The following is a 19,944-nucleotide window of genomic DNA, read 5'->3' as shown; positions in this document are numbered from 1 at the left end:
TTAGCATGTAAATGTGCTAGACCAGAGTGGGCAATCTCATGATGAGAACAATACTCCAATTCTTCCGGGAGAAAACTGCCTGGTATTAAGTTTGTTCAGCCTAGGTTGGAAGAAGAATGGAAGGAAGTAGACTGTGGGATCCTTAAGCAAGTGGCAGGGGAAGCAAAGAGCAGAAGAAAAAGCTGGTGCCACAAGACCTTTAACAAATCAGCCAACATCTAGACTCATTGTAGAATGAGTAACGAAATCCCCACTCAGCGTCCACAAGTGTGCACCGTGGCACGGCGGCAGCCGCGGATGGTTTGTCCCAGTCTGAAGTTGTCTTGGCCATTCCAACACCGGCTACAATATATGACCAATATGGAACAAGTCTGTAAATATTTAAAAATGGCAAATACTTCTCTTCATTGAAGGACCATCAATGACTTATTGCTCTTCCTCTAAATTCCAGTGAATATGTGTGGTCAAAGGAAATATGGAAGCTGGAGGGAGGGACGGAAGGAGGGAGAGAGAGAGAGAGGAGGGAAAGAGGAAAAGAGGGAAGAAAGGAGAAAGGAAGGGCAGACTAGTGGCTCTCTTTGTCCCTCAGTTCTGAACTGTCCCCTCCACACTGAGGTGACAGTGAGCTACTCCACCATTTAGAAAGCTACCCAGCAGTATCGATTTATTTCCTCACCAATGGCTGAATTAAAAATAGTTTTCTTTTTGTAGCATGGTCCACAAATCTGATTTAAAAAGTTCTGTTATTAACTGTACTAACAAACCTTGTGTGAGTTTGTGTGTGAGTGTGTCAGTGCACTAAACCCCTGGGGTCAGCAGTTTCCTGAATACCCCTCACACTTGTCCCCATGGGGTAGAATGCAGGGCGGACGCGAAACCAACCAAAACAACTACTGAATTACTGACATTTTCACTTATGTCCAAAAAGTACCAGATAAAATGTGACACTAGGACAAGGTCAGAACGCTTAAAACATTTTTCACTTTTGGGATATAAAGTCAAATAGCAGGGAAATAGCTTAATGTGCTCATTTCCAAGGGATGTATGCAGACTTCAGATGTATTTGTTCATATTACACTTTGAAATGCAGAGAATGACACATTCCAGAAAGGAATAAAAAACAGAAAGCAGATCAAAAAAGAAAGAAAAAGAAAAAAGAAAGAAAGATAGCAAAATCTCAAAAGTAGGGGCTTTTCACTGATTTGGAATTAAACTTGAAATGGGGATGGAATTATGGCAAGTGCAATATTATGAACAAAATTAGCATTTTAAGCAGGATAAAGTATCCGGACACATATCAAACGTCCCCATACACATCAGGAGATAGAAAAGAGCCCAACTCTAATCTGCTTTAAGATGGAATTATTTAGCTATCGAATTTTCCACGAATTCTGTCCAATTTGACATCCTCAAGCCAAAATGAGGGGATTAAAATAATGAGCGTAACCAAATTATCCTTTTATTATCTCACGAGATACTGCAGAAAATGGGTTTTTATAACAAGAAAACTAATCTGAACACCCATCTTTGGAGGAATTGACACTGTACATACATTCCCATTTGACTGTCATTACACGTCGAAAAGTGTCAGTAAAAGGATTTTTGACTTTGGACTTTGACAAAACTTTGAATAGTAATAAGATCGTGACTTCAGAGAGTTAAATCTTCGTTTTTTGGGTGACAGAACTTGTGAGTGGTAATTGCTCTATTTTGCATCTTCCGTGTGTAAAAATAACATATGGCAAAAAAGATAATAGTTTTAGAATTCAGGGACTATTCTAAAGAATCTTTATACCCTCTGTAGCTTCTAGCTGGTCCTAAGGCAAGGTGATTTAGGACAGCTGGTGTGCAATACTAGTGCAGAGGTTTGTAAATATAAAAGGTAATTGGTAAAGCAGGAAAAACTTGGTTGCATATCTATTAACTAGCTCTTTAGAAATTTTCAAAACAATAGAGACAAATTCCGAGCTAATTGGGCTCACGCCAAAGCAACGCACAAGAAACAGCAACTCAACTGTGTGAAAAGGAAAGAAAACATAACATCATTAGTGAGTGTGGTTCAGCTACTAAAAGCTGTTAACAGTTAACAATGCCTTTTCCGTGTCAGGCATTTGCATTAATTCAGAAGAGCCCAGGGAGAAGGATATTCTATTGTATTTATTCTAAAGATAAGGAAGTGGGGTTTTAAGAACATTTTAGTAACTGGTGCAAATTCACACCAGCGGTAACAGAGAGCAGCTCCACTCACAGCTGAGACAAGAGCAGCCCACCATCCCCCTGCCCCCACGGCCCCCATAAGCACTTCCAGTCAGCAGTCCTGGGGTCACTTCATGAGACAAGCCAACTTCTGTCACTGGAAGTGATACGGAAGAGGCCCTCACTATAAAAGTCTTAAGTCCCCTCACTATAGAAATTTTAAGTCTCCTTTTCCCCAGTTTCTTAGCCCCTGGTTTTAATCACTCTTCTAATCAGTTCTGAATCCTAAACGAAAGATTACTCCTAGCCTGAATCACAGAATGTCTCTCATCCCTGCTTCAGATAAAAGCCTGTGATTTAGCTTGTTAATTGTAATCATTGTAGCCCAACATTCCCCAGGCCATTCCAGACCTAACTCTTGGATAAACAAACGCCATCCCAGAGACCAAATGGGTTTTAACATTCCTCCAGGCAGTCCATACCTAACCCCTGGGTAAAGTTAAGATAATTGGGCTTTGAGTCCTGTTTTGGAGCCAGCGCTTTAATTTATTAACTCACATCTGTCTTTCCTCATTAGGGTCGTCAGAATACGTGTTATGTCCCAGCGAGGCTCCCAGTGCACCCTGAACAAGGCAGACATGAGACCCCCTCTTGTTATTTGAGAACAGATAGGGTGAGAATTTCATAAATCCGCATTAGGTAGGGACAGCTCTGCCCCCTTCTCAGCTTGAAGCAGATACAGAACAGACCTCCTATCCCTCAACCTGGGGATCACATCTCTCAGGAGAAACAAGGCAGGCAGTTAGAAACAGGTAATTAGATCTCTGCATTCCCTGCATGTCCAACACAATCAATGGGAGCACCCCCTGGAGACCTCCTGAATTCTTCCCTTTTCTGCCCTAAGCATTAACCACTGTAGAGCCCACCACGACCTCCATCTCTCCCTTGCCTCATTATATTGTCATTATAATGTCATACATATGCCCAGAAGTTCATTAATATCATTATAATAGACTGAACTCTGGGGAGGGACATGCGCAGTCTAAGAGGGAGAGGTAATGGCCCCTTATCAGACACAGGTGTCAATCAACGGGTCAAGCCTGGAGAGGAACAGCCCACGCCAGAGAAAAAAGAGAAAACCCCGGAGGCTTCTGTGAGCCGCTGCCTCTGGAGCCTTGGTCCTTGAGACCCCTCTGGAGCCTTGCCTTTGCTCGGGGCAGCTCCAAACCCTTTGGAGTATACTTTCTCTCCTAATAATGATGCCACCTTGAACCCCGAGCCTTGAGCCACTTTTCTCAGTGCTCAGCCCGTGGCTAACTCTTTGGAGTGTACTATCTGTTCTAATAAACTTTCCTCTCACCACTTTACATCTGTGCCTCCTTCAATTCTTTGTTCGACAGGCCAAGAACCTGGGCACCACACCAAAGAGGGCCCAACCTGCAGGAACTTAGCGGCTGGGAGTCCCAATTCTCCTCCCTGCGGAGTTTCAAACCTGGGTGTGGGAAGCTAGGGGACTCCACCGAGTTCGATCCCTGGTCTGAGAGCCAAGCCCAGACATCTCACCGAGAAGCGCCCCACCCCCCAACAGAAGGATATGGGAAATAGTTGTCACCAGAATGAAGGATTCCACAAACAGTAAAGGTGGTTTCCACATGATGCCAAAGCAGCCAATCACTTTTGCCTATTTAACTAACTTAGTGATTCACGCATGGGCGTGGGAGGGATGTAAGGTTGATCACAATAACTATCTGACTAAGCCAGGAGCCGTTCACTACGAGACTGGCTAACCCATCAGGTGGTGCCTGCACAGCCAGCAGCATGGGGAGACTCAAAACACCCCGGTCACGTCCTCCATGAACGAAAAACATCGAATATGTTTTTCCTGGAGAAAAGGCCAAGGTGTCTCATGTTCTGGATATTTGTGTTATTCCGGGTAGCTGGAGAAGCCGGAGTCATCCATCCTTATCAGTACAATGACCATTAACTTTTGGTGGGGGGACCAAAACCCCAAACTGACCATCAAGGAAACAAGTATGTTATTGATGAAAGGAAGGAACTAACTCCAAAAATATCGAAATAGAACCCATTTTGAAGAAAACTCTGAAATAAGAGTAGCAGTATTTTTTGTAATTCACTTTAAAGATGACTCTTCGTGCCGCTGTGTAGTAAATAATATTCTCTTCTACTGCCAACTTATCCAAATCCTATGATTTCTGCATTGTTTTCAGCTGTGCAATTTGTATTAAGTAAATAATACCATGCACACTTCCTAGGAAGAACTGGCTAATTCTGCCATGTTGACTAATGTGCACTACCCATCACATCATGCCTTTTCCCAGCACGGAGCAGAAAGTGTCTTGTTATTATCTTCCAACTTGATTACCAAGATCATCCCAGCAGCAGTTTTCCAGGTAAAACATCAAGTGTGACATCAGTGAAAATATATCTTCCCAACCTTCCTACTAATCCCACTCGGAAACCAGGAGACTTTTCCTGGGTTGTAATTACGGGAATGTTCCAGAGACACACTAAGGCTTGGTACTAATAGGAGGCAATACAGAAGATCAAACCAGGAAGAAAGGATAATAAAAAGGTACGGTGGTCACCTTTGCTATATTCCTTTTTTTTTTTTTTTTTTGATAAGAAACTTCTGGAGTACTTGACTTAAAAATGAAGATTCCTGCGTTTCAAACCCAAACTTATTTTGTCAAATTTCCCAGGGGTGTAATCTGATGTTTGCCTCTGATTTGGGAGATTCTTGTGAGAACCAAGTGTTGGAAACAAGGTAAGGCTCAGGGGAGGGAAAGCACCCGGGATTACGGTCGTGTCATGGGCACAAATAGGACCAGCTATGCTGGACCAGACTGAGCACAGGGAAAGGAGAAAGTAATAGCTGTGACTCTGAATTGAGTCGGAGACACCTTCCTTCCCCAGCTGCAAATATGTCACATGCAGCTGAACACGTGGTCGGGCAATTGAGAGCAGGAAGGGGGAAGGTGTCCTGAGCTACATAAGTGGAAGGGAGATTGGAGCAATCAGGGGACAGATATTAGAGGGGAGAAGTGGCAGAGACTAAAGAAGACTAGGAACAGATTTAGAGCCAATTTACTGAAGAGTTTTCACAAACCTGATGTGGGGTTGAAAGCTAGGCAGTCAAGTTTTTTCAGAGTCTGCAAAATGCCCTATAATAATTAAGCCCCAGAAATCATTCCTAGCAGGGACAAAAAATTCTAAATAATCACACTTCGGGGGAACCTACCACTACTTACTTGCCTCTTCCCTAAATTTATAACTTCATATTCTGTTCTTTAGAAGGATATTGTAACCTCACATTTAGAAGGCAAACATCGTGCCTTAATTAAATTTAATCTTACACAAATTATTCTGAAGCATAACTACATCTATCCAAAAGAGCTGGAAATAGTCATGCTATTTTCATGTATTTAGAACTTAAGACACAAGGTTTCTTTTCTCCTTTTCTTCCAGATGCTTTTGATTTCTTTTTGAAACCAGCCTATCTTTATCTTTTACTTTTCCTATTAAAATATAATCAACATACAATATTATGTGAGTTTCGGGTGTACTGCGCATGATTCAACACTTCTACACCTCATGAAGGAATCTCCGCAATCCAGAAGCCACTTGTCACCATAAAAGTTGTTAGGCCACTGTGGACTACATTCCCAGTGCTGGACTGTACATCGCTGGCACTTAGTGTTTATAACTAGCAGGTGGCACCTCGAGACCCGAGCCCCCTTTCCCTCATCACGCTCCCTCTGGCAACCATCGCTGTTCTCTGTGTGTCTGAGTCTGGCTGTCTTGTCTGCTCATGGAGACTCATTCACTGCCATAGCCGCCCCTCCAGGGCCAGCCCCAGGGTCCTCAATCACGGGACTCTTTGCTCCCGACCACTATGGTCCTTTGCGTAATTAGCATGTGGCCGTCTAGACCCCGCGGGACTATGCCGGGGTGTGTGTATCTCCCATTCAGCCCCTAACGCCTGGCTCGGAGGACTGCACCCATCGTGTCCACGTCTTCAGATCCCACCGCACCTTTGAGAATCGCTGACCCCATGCTGGGCCGAGCCTTTCCAAGGCCTTTGCTTCATTTAGCACAGAGCAGAATTACTGCCTTAAAAGCAAAACTGAAAGAAAAAACCGGGAAGAAACAGAGACTCTGTTTTCCTTTTGTGAACACTCTCCCCCTGCTCACCCCACATGCCCTGTGGGTGGTGCCTTGTGAAACCAGTGAACGTGACCCTCACACGTGGGGCTGCCCCTCCATGCTGCCCTCTTTCCCTGCTGTAATGTGTCCCGTCTGTCCAAGCACATATGTGTACCTATACGTGGCCAAGGTGGGCCAGGCCTGCAGGGATGTGTTTCCTCTTGGCTGCTTGTGCTGAGCAGGTGGCACCCCCCTTCCCTGGCACATGCCTACCGTGCTGCCACTCTGGGCATGGGTCCTTAAGGCAAACACTTTGAAAACTTTAAAAAATATGACCTCCTCTAGGGCAGTGATGTCCATTATGTTCATTCACCTTTCACAACATTTTATTAACCAAAGAATTATTTAGTTCATAAGTTGTCAATTATTATGTCATGCACACTGAATTTCTAATTTGGCACAGCTATCGTAGTGTGCTGCTTTGGAGAAAATCAACAGGGGAAACCAAAATTAACTAAGTAAAGAACAAAGGAAACCATGAGGCAGACAGTGCAAGGCCTGACAGGGAGTCAAAATGTCACAAAGACCGCGCTTTTCTGAAAGAGGCTGGGATGAGATGTTAGCATACGAAACAATTCGTATTATGAATTATTCAAAATGAATAACCTGAAAGTTGAAAACTAAATGTTATAAAGAGCCATTTTCATAAAGCTAAATCAATACAATACATAATTACAAAAATTGATAAAAACACCACCAAAATATGTCACAACCTTAAAAAGCCTGACCATTATTTAAAACAAATAGCAGCCGATACTGAATTCCATGGGGAGATTCCAGAAGGCAGATCATAGCTAGACTGACAGCTGAATGAGGAGGCACTCCTGGGCCTAGCATATCATCATTCAGCTAATTTAATTTGCCTTGAAAAGACCTGCATAGCTGAATTGAGTTTTCAAATAACTTTCTGTTCTTGAAGTCATTCTACCCAGGCTTTATTCAAATCTGTAAGCCACCTTCCATTAAAGACACAGTTATGTCAACAGAGTAAGGCATGTTTCTTATTCAGCTGGATTTTTCCCCAAGACAGAAGTTAAAAGGTGACTTTTCAGGAATGCAGAAATGTTTCCACTTACCATACCCGGTGGGCAAGCTGATGGTCCAGCTGCAGTCCAGGTTGTTGGGGTAAGCGCCAGGGAAGCCCGGACTCAGGACCACGCCCGCCATGGCGGTCAGCGCGCCCCCGCAGGTTGCTGTGAAGTGACAGAGGGCGTTAGCTCCGGGGGTCACCGCTCCCTGCAAGGACTGCTCATTCACCGGCTCTTTCCTCCATGCTTCGGAAGAGCAGGTCCCTAGAAGCACTTTTCGCCCTGATTACAGCACATGCAGCACACAGGGCACTTCAATTATTGATGGGCAGGCTCTCCCCTGAGTGTCAACTGCTGAAGAACTGTGTTTTCTTCTGTTTTTAAAATGTAATACAATCATACTTGTTATGAATGGTGTTCTGAACATCGAATGAAAAATTATGTGCATATAACTAATTCAATCCAGACACCTAGTAGGCCTTCGATAAATGGTACGTAGCTGCTGCATATAGGAAAGGCTAGTTTGGTCAACACGATTTCTAACAAGAGGCAAGCGTTTCTTTAACTTACAACAAGTTTCATGGAGGATCCAGAAATGCCTCCTGCATGGTCCAAGAAGGATGAATTCTATTCAATGTCCAGTCCAATTTGAGTGGTTAGCACAATTTGTGCATTGGAACGGCTGAGAAAGGGGGGCTGAAGAGCGTCTATTGAGAGTTTATTTAATATTCAGATCAGTGTTTCCCCCCTTGTAATGTTCTTTTCTTTCTTTTTTAAAGTGAGATACAATTGACATATAACTTTCTAACAATTTCAACATAATGATGTTTTATAGATTTTGCTAAATGATCACCACAGTAAGTCAGTTAACATCACCATCCACAGCTGCAGAGATTTTTCCTTGTGATGAGAACTATAAAATACGCAACACAGTGTTGTTAGCTGTAGTCATCACGGTACATTCCACCCCACGACTCATTGATTTTGTAACTGGAGGTTTGTACCGTTGATCCCTTCACCCACTCTGGCCCCTTGTACTGGGGCACAGAGACCCCAGTGCAGGCTACTCAATCCAGTGCATTTTAGTCGGGCATTAATCGACTTCCAGGATAGCAGCCGCTGTGCGCTGAGGGGTGGGATGAGTCACTACTCGTTGCTGCTAACAGTGGGCCACCTACTGGACTGGGGAAACACACTGCGTCACTACTGTCACGACAACCCTGAAAAGTTGGTATTATTATTACCCCATTTTACAGGCAAGGAAACTAAGCCTGAGGGGTTAAGAAATTTACTGAAAGTGACTCACCTGGCAAGGAGCCCAACCAGAATATTATTTCCACTGTCTAGTTTCAGAACTCAAGTTTGAACCAGGAGGTGTAACCTTCAGAATTCTTTCCAATTTTAGAATGTCGCAAACTATAACCACTTTCTCCTCAGAAGTCCCCACATCTGAACTCACTTCATTATTCAAACTTTGTGATATGAAAGCTGAGGTTTGATTACAAAAAAACATGGCTGATTCATACCAAACATGCCAAGAAGTAAGATTGAAGCAGATGATACTCTAATATTAGACCACTGTGACCTATTAACATGGCAACCTCTTAAGTAAAAGAGGCTAACCAAGCTCTCAGTAAGCAAAATCATTTTAGAAGCCTTTCAGCGATCTCTCAGAATCTGCAGTGGTTTCTCTCTTTCTTTTTCCTTTTCTTTTTCCATCGAGGCAGAAAAGCTTTATCCGTGGAGGGTAAATCTGATATGAGGGAAAATCTGTCTTATAAACTCAAGTCTAGTGAGTACAGTAATTGATTAAGCTAGGGGATCGCAGTCTGGGTTTCCACACTGTGTGTAAGAATGTAAGTTTAAAAACATCTAGAACCATATTTCTGTGGGAGGAGTGACTCCCTCCAAGGCCTGCACAGCACCTTGTTATTCGGAGTCAGGGCCTCATCTCTCAGGTGACCTCGCAGTGGGAGATGCCACGTGTCTGGGCAGACAGTCCACCCGCCTCTTCGGAGGGTTTCACATCTGTGGATTCGACCCACCACAGACCCAAAGTACTTAGGAAGTTGCACAAAGCAAAGCTTGAATGTCAGGCGAGGGCACTGGATTCACGAGGACGAGGGCGTGAGGGCACGGCCCGCTGCAGCTGCTGTGCAGGGCTGGGCTGGTGCAAACACTCCCCACTGTACACACCAAGGCGCTCGGGCAGCCTCGTGTTTCGCTGCCTGTGGGGCTCCTGGGACCAACGCCCCGAGGGAAGCAGGGAAGACTGTGGGTTCCAGCTGGCATTTTATCCCTGAGTCTACTGGATTTGTTGAAGACATATTGGCAGGAATGAGTGGTAGACCTGAATGTTTTCAGCAGTAACCTGTTCCTTTAGGGCTCCTAAACCTGCGATGACAATAAGTATGTACGTCCAACTACAGTGCAGACAGGTGGGAAAATGCCACATCAGTGACAGAAACAGGAAAGGAAACATGAAATGAAGGTGATTTTTTACAAGCCCCTCTTATTCTGAGCATAATATTTATCAAAAAAAGACAAAAGATTGGAATTATAAATATAAGCCTCTGTGTATGAATTCACTTTAGGTCTGAGGCGGTGTCCCGTGAGTGGCTACCCAGGGCCTGCGTGACAGAAGGCACCACTCCAGTTAGGTCTTTGTTTCCCACAGGCCACCATTAGTGTCGTGGGAAGTGGGTGTGCGGGCGCAGGTACTGGATGTGCTTCCTGTCAGGCACACAGTGATAATCTAATTCTCTTAGTACTTAGGTACCCTGCAGTTCTTTTGTTTGTTTGAAAAACAAGAATCATTGGATGGGCATACAGAGCTCCCAGAAAAAGGGAGCATCCATCTTTTTCCCTTCGTGGCAGTTTAAAAACTCCATCAGTGGACTTGTTTTACTTAACATTTGCTCCCTGTCACCCCCTTGCCCCCTCGGGTCCAGCCTTCTTCCCAGGGCGGGCCTGCTCACCACCGCGTGGTGACTGACTTCCTACCTCTAGCTGGAGAAACACCCTCGAGCCAGACCCTTTGCTAGTTAAATAGCATATTAAGTGAGTTATTGGTCAATGAGCCATCTCTAGAGGACAGGTGTTATTTTTATAACACATCTGGGGATCTTACACTTTCCTGGACTCATGTCTCTTATTTTGTGCTGAGTCCTAGTTTTTTGCTCTGAATACATAGGAGTTTGACTCCATGGCAACCCTGCTGGACGAACCACGGATACAGAAAACACCCCTGGGCCCTGGGCTGGCCAAAGGCTCGGCCCCGCAGGGCCTGGCTGCGGTGCTCAAAATAGCTAATGTGGCTGAAACTCTGAGGGTGCTTGACCGCCACAATCCTGTCGGGAAGTGTTTTGATATGAGTTGTCTTCATTAGTACTATTATTTTTAAAAAGTTACGACTTGAGTTACAAGAGCTAATAAGTAAAAGATCATTTCTCTATGGATGTCTAGTCCTAAAGTCTCCCAGGTTGGATTCATCTCAAGAAACCAGCTGAGAAACACAAATGTGTCTCAGATCAGTCACCAGTCCTGGGGGTTTACTGTAGGCTGCTTGTGACTTTTCCAGTGAAAAAATTTGTTCCTCAACCTTGTGCAGAATTAGAAGCAAGCAGGTGTGAGGGCAGCTGACGTAGCATCAACATTTGCTAACATACCAGACAAGTTAAATGAAAGAAAAGTCTTTATATTTGGCTGAGCCAGGTGAACTGCTGCAACAGATAACCCCCCACATAATGTAAAGTGCCAGCAAAGGCATGCTGTCTGATTGCATACCTGCTGTGAGTTGATTTTATTTCCAAGTTTAAAATACGAAATGCCCAAGTTTAAGGGAAAGTTCTCTGTTTTGAAATAAATAAGAGGGTGGTGTTCTGTGGAAGGAAAGGCAGGAAGGGAGGAGGCAGGGCCCCAGCACCAGTACCCTTCCATCCTCTCGCTTCTCCCGTCTAAACTACACCTGCGATTTTAAATCTCATACAAATCACTTCAAATTTTAAGGTGACGTGGTCATCTAGGCTTTATTTTTACCAGGAAATCACTTCCATGGAAAAACACAAGTGCTAGTCACTGGGCGACACTGCTCCCTGCACACAAGCATGGCACCGTGGCCATTCACACAGGCTCTGGGTCCTGGACCAGACTCCTAGGGGCGGAAGTCTGGGCTGTGACAATGCTTTGGCTCAGTTTGATTTTCCTCTGTACACAGCTCCATCTGCTTCCCGCTCAAGGTACTTAAGTCATGTACCACTGATACGCATTTAATGCCCAGCATGTGTGCGTGATGTGGAGACATGAGGCTCTGGAAACATGTAACAGAGAGGTCACCTCGCCTGGCCTGTGGGGACCCCAACAATAGTATGCTGTCACCTCCCTCTGCAGAATGGGTCATAAACAGTGTGTGAGTAGCTCAGGGGACACATTTAAGGAGGGATGGTGGCCTTAAACCTGCCTGCATTTGCTCATGCAGAGGTGACCTCTCTCAGGGAACATCACCTGCAGTGTGACCATGCCTGAGAGCAGCATTCTGGAGACCAGGGGGCTCGGAGGGGGACCCCGCAGCCACATCCAGGGGCTGGAAGCAGGAGGGGCCAGGATTAAGTGAGCAGGTAACCGTTCCTACGACGCATGCTGGCGGCAGTCAGGAATTTACTGGTCATTCTGTAGTCAAATCACTGACAGTCAAATCACTATGTGTTAACAGGACAGCGGTGAGGGAGGCGGGCACTGTCTTTAAGGTCCTTGGGGTTGAGGGAGGGGCATTAAATGACACAAAATCACATTACGGATCCCCGGGAGGGAGAGGCGTCCTCCCCGTGGTAGAAACGACTTCGGGTCATCGTACTTGTACCCCTGGAGATGGACCCTGCCCTGGGCTGCCGGCAAGGCGAGAGGCACTTCCCTCAAGGGCGAATTTTGAGGGTGCCTGCACCTCATGGATATGGTGGTGTGATATTTGGGGATATCAAAATACCAAATATTTGATGAACAAATATCAATATTTTAAACAAAGACAGGGTCAGTGTAGCTGATGTTGTTTTCTCTTGCCTGAGGCCCTAGTGGGACAGGCGCTGTGCTGTGGGAGTGCGGACCCCGGGGGTCACTGCAGGGCACAGGGAACCCAAGGTCCAGGGCCCAGGCTCTCAGGCCGCACTGGGCCTGGGGAAGCTGGGACACTCCAGGAGACCCCCGCGTACGACTCCACCGCCACAGCGACGGTACAAGCGCACAGAGAGCCATCCAGCCGGGCTTCCTTACCCACGCAGACCGGAGACGGGTAGTTCCAGCGGCGGACAGTCCCCGGCATGCAGGAAATGTGGGAGCGGCCCTGGTGGAGAGGAAAACACAAACTCACGTAAATGAAAATGGAGTCATTAAGGATTGAATGTTTGTGACAATATCTGTATTTTGTCTGCATGTGATTACAGAGTGAAAACATTTTCAGAAATGTTCAAATCTATTGGTACTACTGTTTGTTAATGAATCACATATTTTGAATCAAAGTAAAAACAAGAATCCACTGTTTACGTTTTCTCTCTAAAAACCTTCCATTGTTCCTTTCAACAGTCTGTATTTCTGCCAGGCTCCTTTCCTAATGCTTAAAGATGAATTGTACAAAGTATGTTTTATTTTTGTTTTGTTTTTTATCATCAGAACTTACAGTTTTTGTTCCGAGAGGCTGAAAGTGATTAGGAAATATTAGGTATTGATTTGCAGGGTGAAATGTCAGAAACACAGTATCTGCGTAGGAAAAGGTACGTTTTCAGATTGTCAGTGGTTCCCACACATAATGCACCATCATCACCGCTCAGAAAAAAAAACTGGGTCAGCTCCTCTTTCATCAAAAAAGGGAACAAAATATTCATTTTATTATCAGACAGCCTCATAAGCTGCCGAATTCATGAAATTAATCCTTATCACTTGGATCTCTTTATCCTTTAAATACAGGGGGTGCCCCAAAACTGTACACACATTTTAAGAAAGGAAAACTGTATTAAACTTGTAATACTCAATACATACTGATAACAAAAGATGAATATTTAAGTCACGTTTGACTTCTGCAATGACAAGAGGTGCTCAAAGTGGTTTCCATCAGTGTTTAGACATACTGCTTGAGCAATGTTGACCAAAATATCCACTAGTATACATTTTTTTTGGCACCCCTTGTATATAAAGTTGTCAACTTTCAATCTCCAAAAGCTCTGTTCCATTATTCCTCTCTTAAAAATCAAAGAACACAAGGTTAAATTCTGAAATGTTTTGTGGTGAAATCTCTCTTACCATGAATGAGAAAGTAGTGAATCCCTGTGTGTGCAGACTATTAATTTTATTTTTCCCTCATTGTTACTTGGTAGTTTTAGCTGCCATGTGTGCTTACCTTGTGCCTTTCCATTTGCAACCCACAGTTGGCATAGAGGCACTTGAAAACCCGATCTTTAGTTTGTGCTAACTAACAAGGCTGCTTCCCAGCCTTGCTGGGAACACATCAGACAAGTATTTGCACTAATGCAATTATCGATGACAAACCGATTCTCTAAGCTGAGAAACATTTCATATGCAATTCATCTGCCATAGGCTTGCTTTCTCATGCTTCCTGGTATTTTGCAAAGTCGTTACAGTAAAGGAGGACTATATTTATTTGTAAAGAAGACATTCTGGACAGCACTTTTCCTGCTGAAGTGCATGCTCTGTGTCCATGCATTCTCTGACTCATTCAAGTATCTTTGATAAAGGTGCTTCTCAATTATGGATAAACATAAGTGCAAAGCCTTAAAGATATCTATTGATGACTAGCAATAAAACAGTCATTTATTACCAATCTAGGTCATATTCAGCTATTGATTTTGGCACAGACATTTCATATTAATGATTCCAGATAATAGATGCAAAACAAGGCCAAATCCTGTGTATTTCTTTAATAGCTTAAAATGGGAATTATTTTCCATATTTTAAAAGAACAGTAAAGCAAGTCTAGGGAATATGGAAATCATAATTCATTGCAATATTGAAGATTTTCTTCCCCTGTGTCAAGTCCCAGCACCTCTCTGCCATGTCCGCAAATGTCACTAGGAACGTATGTTTATAGATATTTGTGTGTAATCCGTGCAAGCAGTGATGATTCTCATGAATTGCATGTAATTTATACATGCTGTTATTCCAAATATGTTAATGGGTTACCACAATTGTCATTTATTGGCAATTTAGAAAATGCAGAATGTTTTACTCATGTGCATGACAAACAGCAGCATATGAGCTCAAAGCTTGATGCTGTCTGTAATGAAAAAACAAACAAAAATAAACTTAGTTTGCATTTGAAACACAGAACTAGTAAGTGGTCTGCTTTGGCTCTGCAGATGTGTCTGGGGGCCTTACTCTAAGCATATTAAATCAGCCATGAAGAAAGGTCCTCACAAAATAATTCTTTCTGTTTGCTCCTCTGAGGGCTGTAGAAGTTTCACTTATAAAAAAGACACTCAAGTACTTGCAAAGGGGCATCATAAATGCATAGAAAGGAAATGGACCAGAGCAGCTATTAGCACATGGGCACTGGGAGAGAAGAGAGACAACATAATATTTACATGGTTTAAGTCAATTTCCATGGAAGCAAAAAAAAAAAAAAAAAAAAAAAAGAAAAAGAAAAGAAAAAAGCATACATATGCACGTCAGGGTTCCCTGGAATGAAATCCCTGGGATGTGCCTCATGATTCTTCAGACTGGAACCTATGAAACAGGAAAGCTTTGTCTAAGGAGCCGACTGAGCTGGGTGAAACTTGCTTCAAGGGCAGCACTTTGAGCAAAGCTTCCTGAGTCAGCACCTACTGGTGGTTTATGGACGGGGGTCTGCGCCTCGCTTTGTGGAGTCAACACAACTCTGGGGGGGCACCAAGCTGTACAGAATGTGGGGGTAGGTTGTTTTTATGACGGTGCCTTTACATATCAACGTTGTTGGTAACAGCATCCATGTTGGTTTTCTTTTGCTGACGTGTGTTAGGTATTTTACTGGTGTTTTCTCTACACAACCTGGGCTACTCCCTGCCCCCCGCGCCCTCTCCGTGGCCCCACGTGAGCCCCCAACGCCCACTTTGCAGCCCCTCTGCTCCCTCCCTCTCTCATACATTCCCTCAGCTTCCATTTCCCTGTCAGCGAAAGACTGGTGCCCACACCACGTGGCTGGTGTAGAATCACAGGGGGTTTAGTAGCTGGGGTGCTGGGTGGGCCCCCATTGGCATCGGGGTTTGTTAGCTGCTGCTGTTGTCACTCGTCTGCGCTGTGCCAGGCACTTACTTGGGCACATGCACTAACTGAGGTGCCATTCCTGATGCTTACTCAAACTTGTGGGCCAAAAGCAGCCTATTACCCGAGTTAACTGGAGGTTAGACACATGCGTAGGATTCAATATTTCTTTTGGACTTTGGAATGTACATGTTTGGATTATCGCTATCTGTGGTTGGCAGGGAGAATTAGGTAAGAAGTGTGCTTAGCAAAAGACAAACTATGCTGGGAGTAAACTTAGTTATGGCTCAACCAGAAAAGAAATAGCAGAAAAGTGATAACGTTGCCACACATTGGTTTATAAAAAGTTTACTAAAACTTTCGTATAAAACACTTTTTACATAAAAACTAGGAAAACTTCTACTTATTTTTGGAAAATCATTTACACCTAACATTTGAGTGTCTTGCCTGGCAGAGCATTGGCTGGACTGACCCGTGAGAGCCGTGGGCAAAGCAGGACAGACACGTGACTCAGGGCAGATGCCATCACGGGGACATCAGCGCAGGCCCGTTAAAGGGACTGTGTCACTTGGAATTTTCTCTGCGCAGTTGGTGGGAGAACATACATCTCGGAAGGAAATAATGATGAAAAGGAAAGGCTCAACTCCCGGGAATGCCGCGCCTCTTACAAGCTACCCCCGCGTCACAACTGCCACCACCACGGCGCTTGGATCGGCACGCGGCTCCACTGCCCGCCACGCGCGACAACCAGGCAAAGGCGGGCGTGGCCGGAGCGGGCCCACCACGCCGGGCGGGCGGACCGGTGCCCCCAGACCCCCTCCCGGGCCTACCTGCAGTGTGTACCCGGGCTCGCAGCGGAAGGACACCACGTCGTTCACCAGGTACCGGTCGCCGGTCTTGATGCCGTTGCTGGGCAGGACGGGCTCCGGGCAGGCGGCCAGACCTACCGCTGTGCAAAGACAGAGCCGCTCAGAGGCCTGCGGGCCAGCGCTCCTCTCGGGGACAGCAAGCGCGCTGGCCCCGGGCCCCCCCGGGCCCCAGGCACAGACCCCCTGACTCGGCCTCCTTCCTCCTACCGGGGAGGCTGCGCGGAACCTGAAGTCCGACGTGAGCGGGTTCTTTAAGGTTAACTTATTTCAGTGTAATACGAACTCACTTCATTTTTAAATTTCATTTCATTCCATTTCTAAATATTAACTTCTTCTGTTATTTCTTTAAATAAAATGTTACTTCCACATTTAATATAAAACATTTCAATTCTAACACATACTCAATTTGATACTTGAAGAACTGTGTCTTATTATATCCAAAACCACATGATATTGTGCTCTTGATTTTCTTTGTTTTGTTTTGTTTTTCAAACATACTTAACAGTCCTTATAAAAATGTTAAGTGTGAATCTGGAAATTCTCTTTCAGAAAAACATAATATGAAAAAATATATTTCATATTCAAGTTCTCTCCGTCTCTCTCTCTCTGTGTCTCTCTCACTTAAGAAAACAAAAACAATCTCCTAAGAGGCCTCTTCTCAGGTGAGCGGGACCGATATTCGCAGACCGTCAGCTGTAACCGTTAGGGGGACCTGCCTTTGGCGAAGGCACCAACAATTTGTAAAACAATGTATCAGAATACTGAAATTTAGCCTAAAATATCAGGTAAATTAATTCTACGTATTAGTAACAGTGATACCTACACACATATCCCGTTATCACACCAGTGAACACACGTGCATCATGGTGTTTTATAGCCAAAAAAGCGTTGGGAATGGCGACTGCAGGTAAGGTCTTCCGTCATTCCAGGGCGTCTTCTGCTCACACCCGGGACAGAAAGCACGCGCGGGTCACGCAGGGGAGCCGAGGCGGAGCCGGACCGACTGCTTCCGCGTGGGCCGGCGGCAGGGCTCCAGGGCGCCTTGGACGGGTCCCCGAGTTCTGCTTCTCAGCAGGACACCGACGGTTCCACGCGTGAGCTCAGTGACCGCCCGGGACTGCGGGTCGGCGCGCGGGACCGGGAAGGCGGCGCGGCCTCAGCTAACTCGGGGGCAAGGACTCGCGGAGCGTGGGGACAGGCGCGGGCTCGGCCACCTGCCACGCCACTGTGGTCCCGCACCTGCCACGCCGCTGTGGTCCCGCACCTGCCACGCCCCTGTGGTCCCGCACCTGCCACGCCGCTGTGGTCCCGCATCTGCCACGCCACTGTGGTCCCGCACCTGCCACGCCGCTGTGGTCCCGCACCTGCCACGCCCCTGTGGTCCCGCACCTGCCACGCCGCTGTGGTCCCGCACCTGCCACGCCCCTGTGGTCCCGCACCTGCCACGCCGCTGTGGTCCCGCGCCTGCCACGCCGCTGTGGTCCCGCGCCTGCCACGCCCCTGTGGTCCCGCACCTGCCACGCCGCTGTGGTCCCGCACCTGCCACGCCCCTGTGGTCCCGCACCTGCCACGCCGCTGTGGTCCCGCACCTGCCACGCCCCTGTGGTCCCGCACCTGCCACGCCGCTGTGGTCCCGCGCCTGCCACGCCGCTGTGGTCCCGCGCCTGCCACGCCGCTGTGGTCCCGCGCCTGCCACGCCGCTGTGGTCCCGCGCCTGCCACGCCCCTGTGGTCCCGCACCTGCCACGCCGCTGTGGTCCCGCACCTGCCACGCCGCTGTGTCCCGCGCCTGCCACGCCGCTGTGGTCCCGCACCTGCCACGCCGCTGTGGTCCCGCACCTGCCACGCCGCTGTGGTCCCGCACCTGCCACGCCGCTGTGGTCCCGCACCTGCCACGCCGCTGTGGTCCCGCACCTGCCACGCCCCTGTGGTCCCGCACCTGCCACGCCGCTGTGGTCCCGCACCTGCCACGCCGCTGTGGTCCCGCACCTGCCACGCCCCTGTGGTCCCGCGCCTGCCACGCCGCTGTGGTCCCGCGCCTGCCACGCCGCTGTGGTCCCGCGCCTGCCACGCACTGTGGTCCCGCACCTGCCACGCCGCTGTGGTCCCGCACCTGCCACGCCGCTGTGGTCCCGCACCTGCCACGCCGCTGTGGTCCCGCACCTGCCACGCCGCTGTGTCCCGCGCCTGCCACGCACTGTGGTCCCGCACCTGCCACGCCGCTGTGGTCCCGCACCTGCCACGCCGCTGTGGTCCCGCACCTGCCACGCCGCTGTGGTCCCGCACCTGCCACGCCCCTGTGGTCCCGCACCTGCCACGCCGCTGTGGTCCCGCACCTGCCACGCCGCTGTGTCCCGCGCCTGCCACGCACTGTGGTCCCGCACCTGCCACGCCGCTGTGGTCCCGCACCTGCCACGCCGCTGTGGTCCCGCACCTGCCACGCACTGTGGTCCCGCGCCTGCCACGCCGCTGTGGTCCCGCACCTGCCACGCCGCTGTGGTCCCGCACCTGCCACGCCGCTGTGTCCCGCGCCTGCCACGCACTGTGGTCCCGCACCTGCCACGCCGCTGTGGTCCCGCACCTGCCACGCCGCTGTGGTCCCGCACCTGCCACGCACTGTGGTCCCGCACCTGCCACGCCGCTGTGGTCCCGCACCTGCCACGCCCCTGTGGTCCCGCACCTGCCACGCCACTGTGGTCCCGCGCCTGCCACGCCACTGTGTCCCGCGCCAAGCGGACGCGCACGGCCTGCTGACACGCGTGTGCACTGTCCCGCGCTCCCTGCCTTAAAGACCCACGCAAAGGCAGAGGGAAACTATGCAGAATTTCAAGGTGGGAGGCACCAGCGCGCGGGCTTCTGAGAGCGCGGGCAGCCCCAGGATCCACTCCCACTGCGGGCTCTGGGCCCAGGCCGTGGACGGGGCAGGCCGCGCGTGGGGCCACCGGACAGGGACGGCGGGACGCACACCAGCCACACCGCCTTGCCGGGCCCTCCGGGGGCTCACAGACCCGGCGCCGACAGCACCCCAAGGGCGGACCGGCCGGGGCGCCCGCCACGCTTTCCAGCCGCAGGCCCGCGGAGCCCGGTCCCCACGGGTGGCCGGCCACCGCCCTGGGCGTCCCCGCTTCTCACCGCACGCGGGGCCGGGGAGAGACGCCCCCGCACCCCAGCTCGGAGTCGGGCTCCGCGAGGCTCGCCGCCCCTGGCGGTCCTGACGCGTGGACGCTGGGAAGCACCGCTTTGCCTCCCTGTCCCCCAACTCGGAGGGTGACACACACCAAGTGTCCACTTCCCACGGGGATCGTGCGTTCGAGATCACGTGGCATCGTCACAGGCACCCCTGGCCCTGAGCCCGCGGGTTGCGGAGCCCGGGCCGGGGCGCCGGGT

The 19,944-nt window shown here is 48.4% G+C and overlaps 1 protein-coding gene across 4 annotated transcripts in view; it reads right to left on the bottom strand.

The window, feature by feature from the left end:
* CSMD1 (CUB and Sushi multiple domains 1) overlaps positions 1–19,944 on the bottom strand; it is a 1,600,646-nt gene that overhangs the window by 144,457 nt on the left and 1,436,245 nt on the right. For all 4 annotated transcript variants that reach the window (XM_081046432.1, XM_081046429.1, XM_081046430.1 and 1 more), the window contains 3 exons: positions 16,520–16,638; positions 12,714–12,783; positions 7,497–7,613 (listed from right to left, as the gene is read on the bottom strand). In XM_081046432.1, the coding sequence (XP_080902558.1) occupies positions 7,497–7,613; positions 12,714–12,783; positions 16,520–16,638 (306 nt within the window). The remainder of the gene's footprint in view (positions 1–7,496; positions 7,614–12,713; positions 12,784–16,519; positions 16,639–19,944) is intronic.

This window comes from Rhinolophus hipposideros (genome assembly GCF_964194185.1).
Source record: "Rhinolophus hipposideros genome assembly, chromosome: 4".
In the NCBI taxonomy this organism is placed as follows: domain Eukaryota; kingdom Metazoa; phylum Chordata; class Mammalia; order Chiroptera; family Rhinolophidae; genus Rhinolophus; species Rhinolophus hipposideros.
Note: the sequence above shows the minus strand (reverse complement) of the source record. Positions and strands in the feature narration are given on the sequence as shown.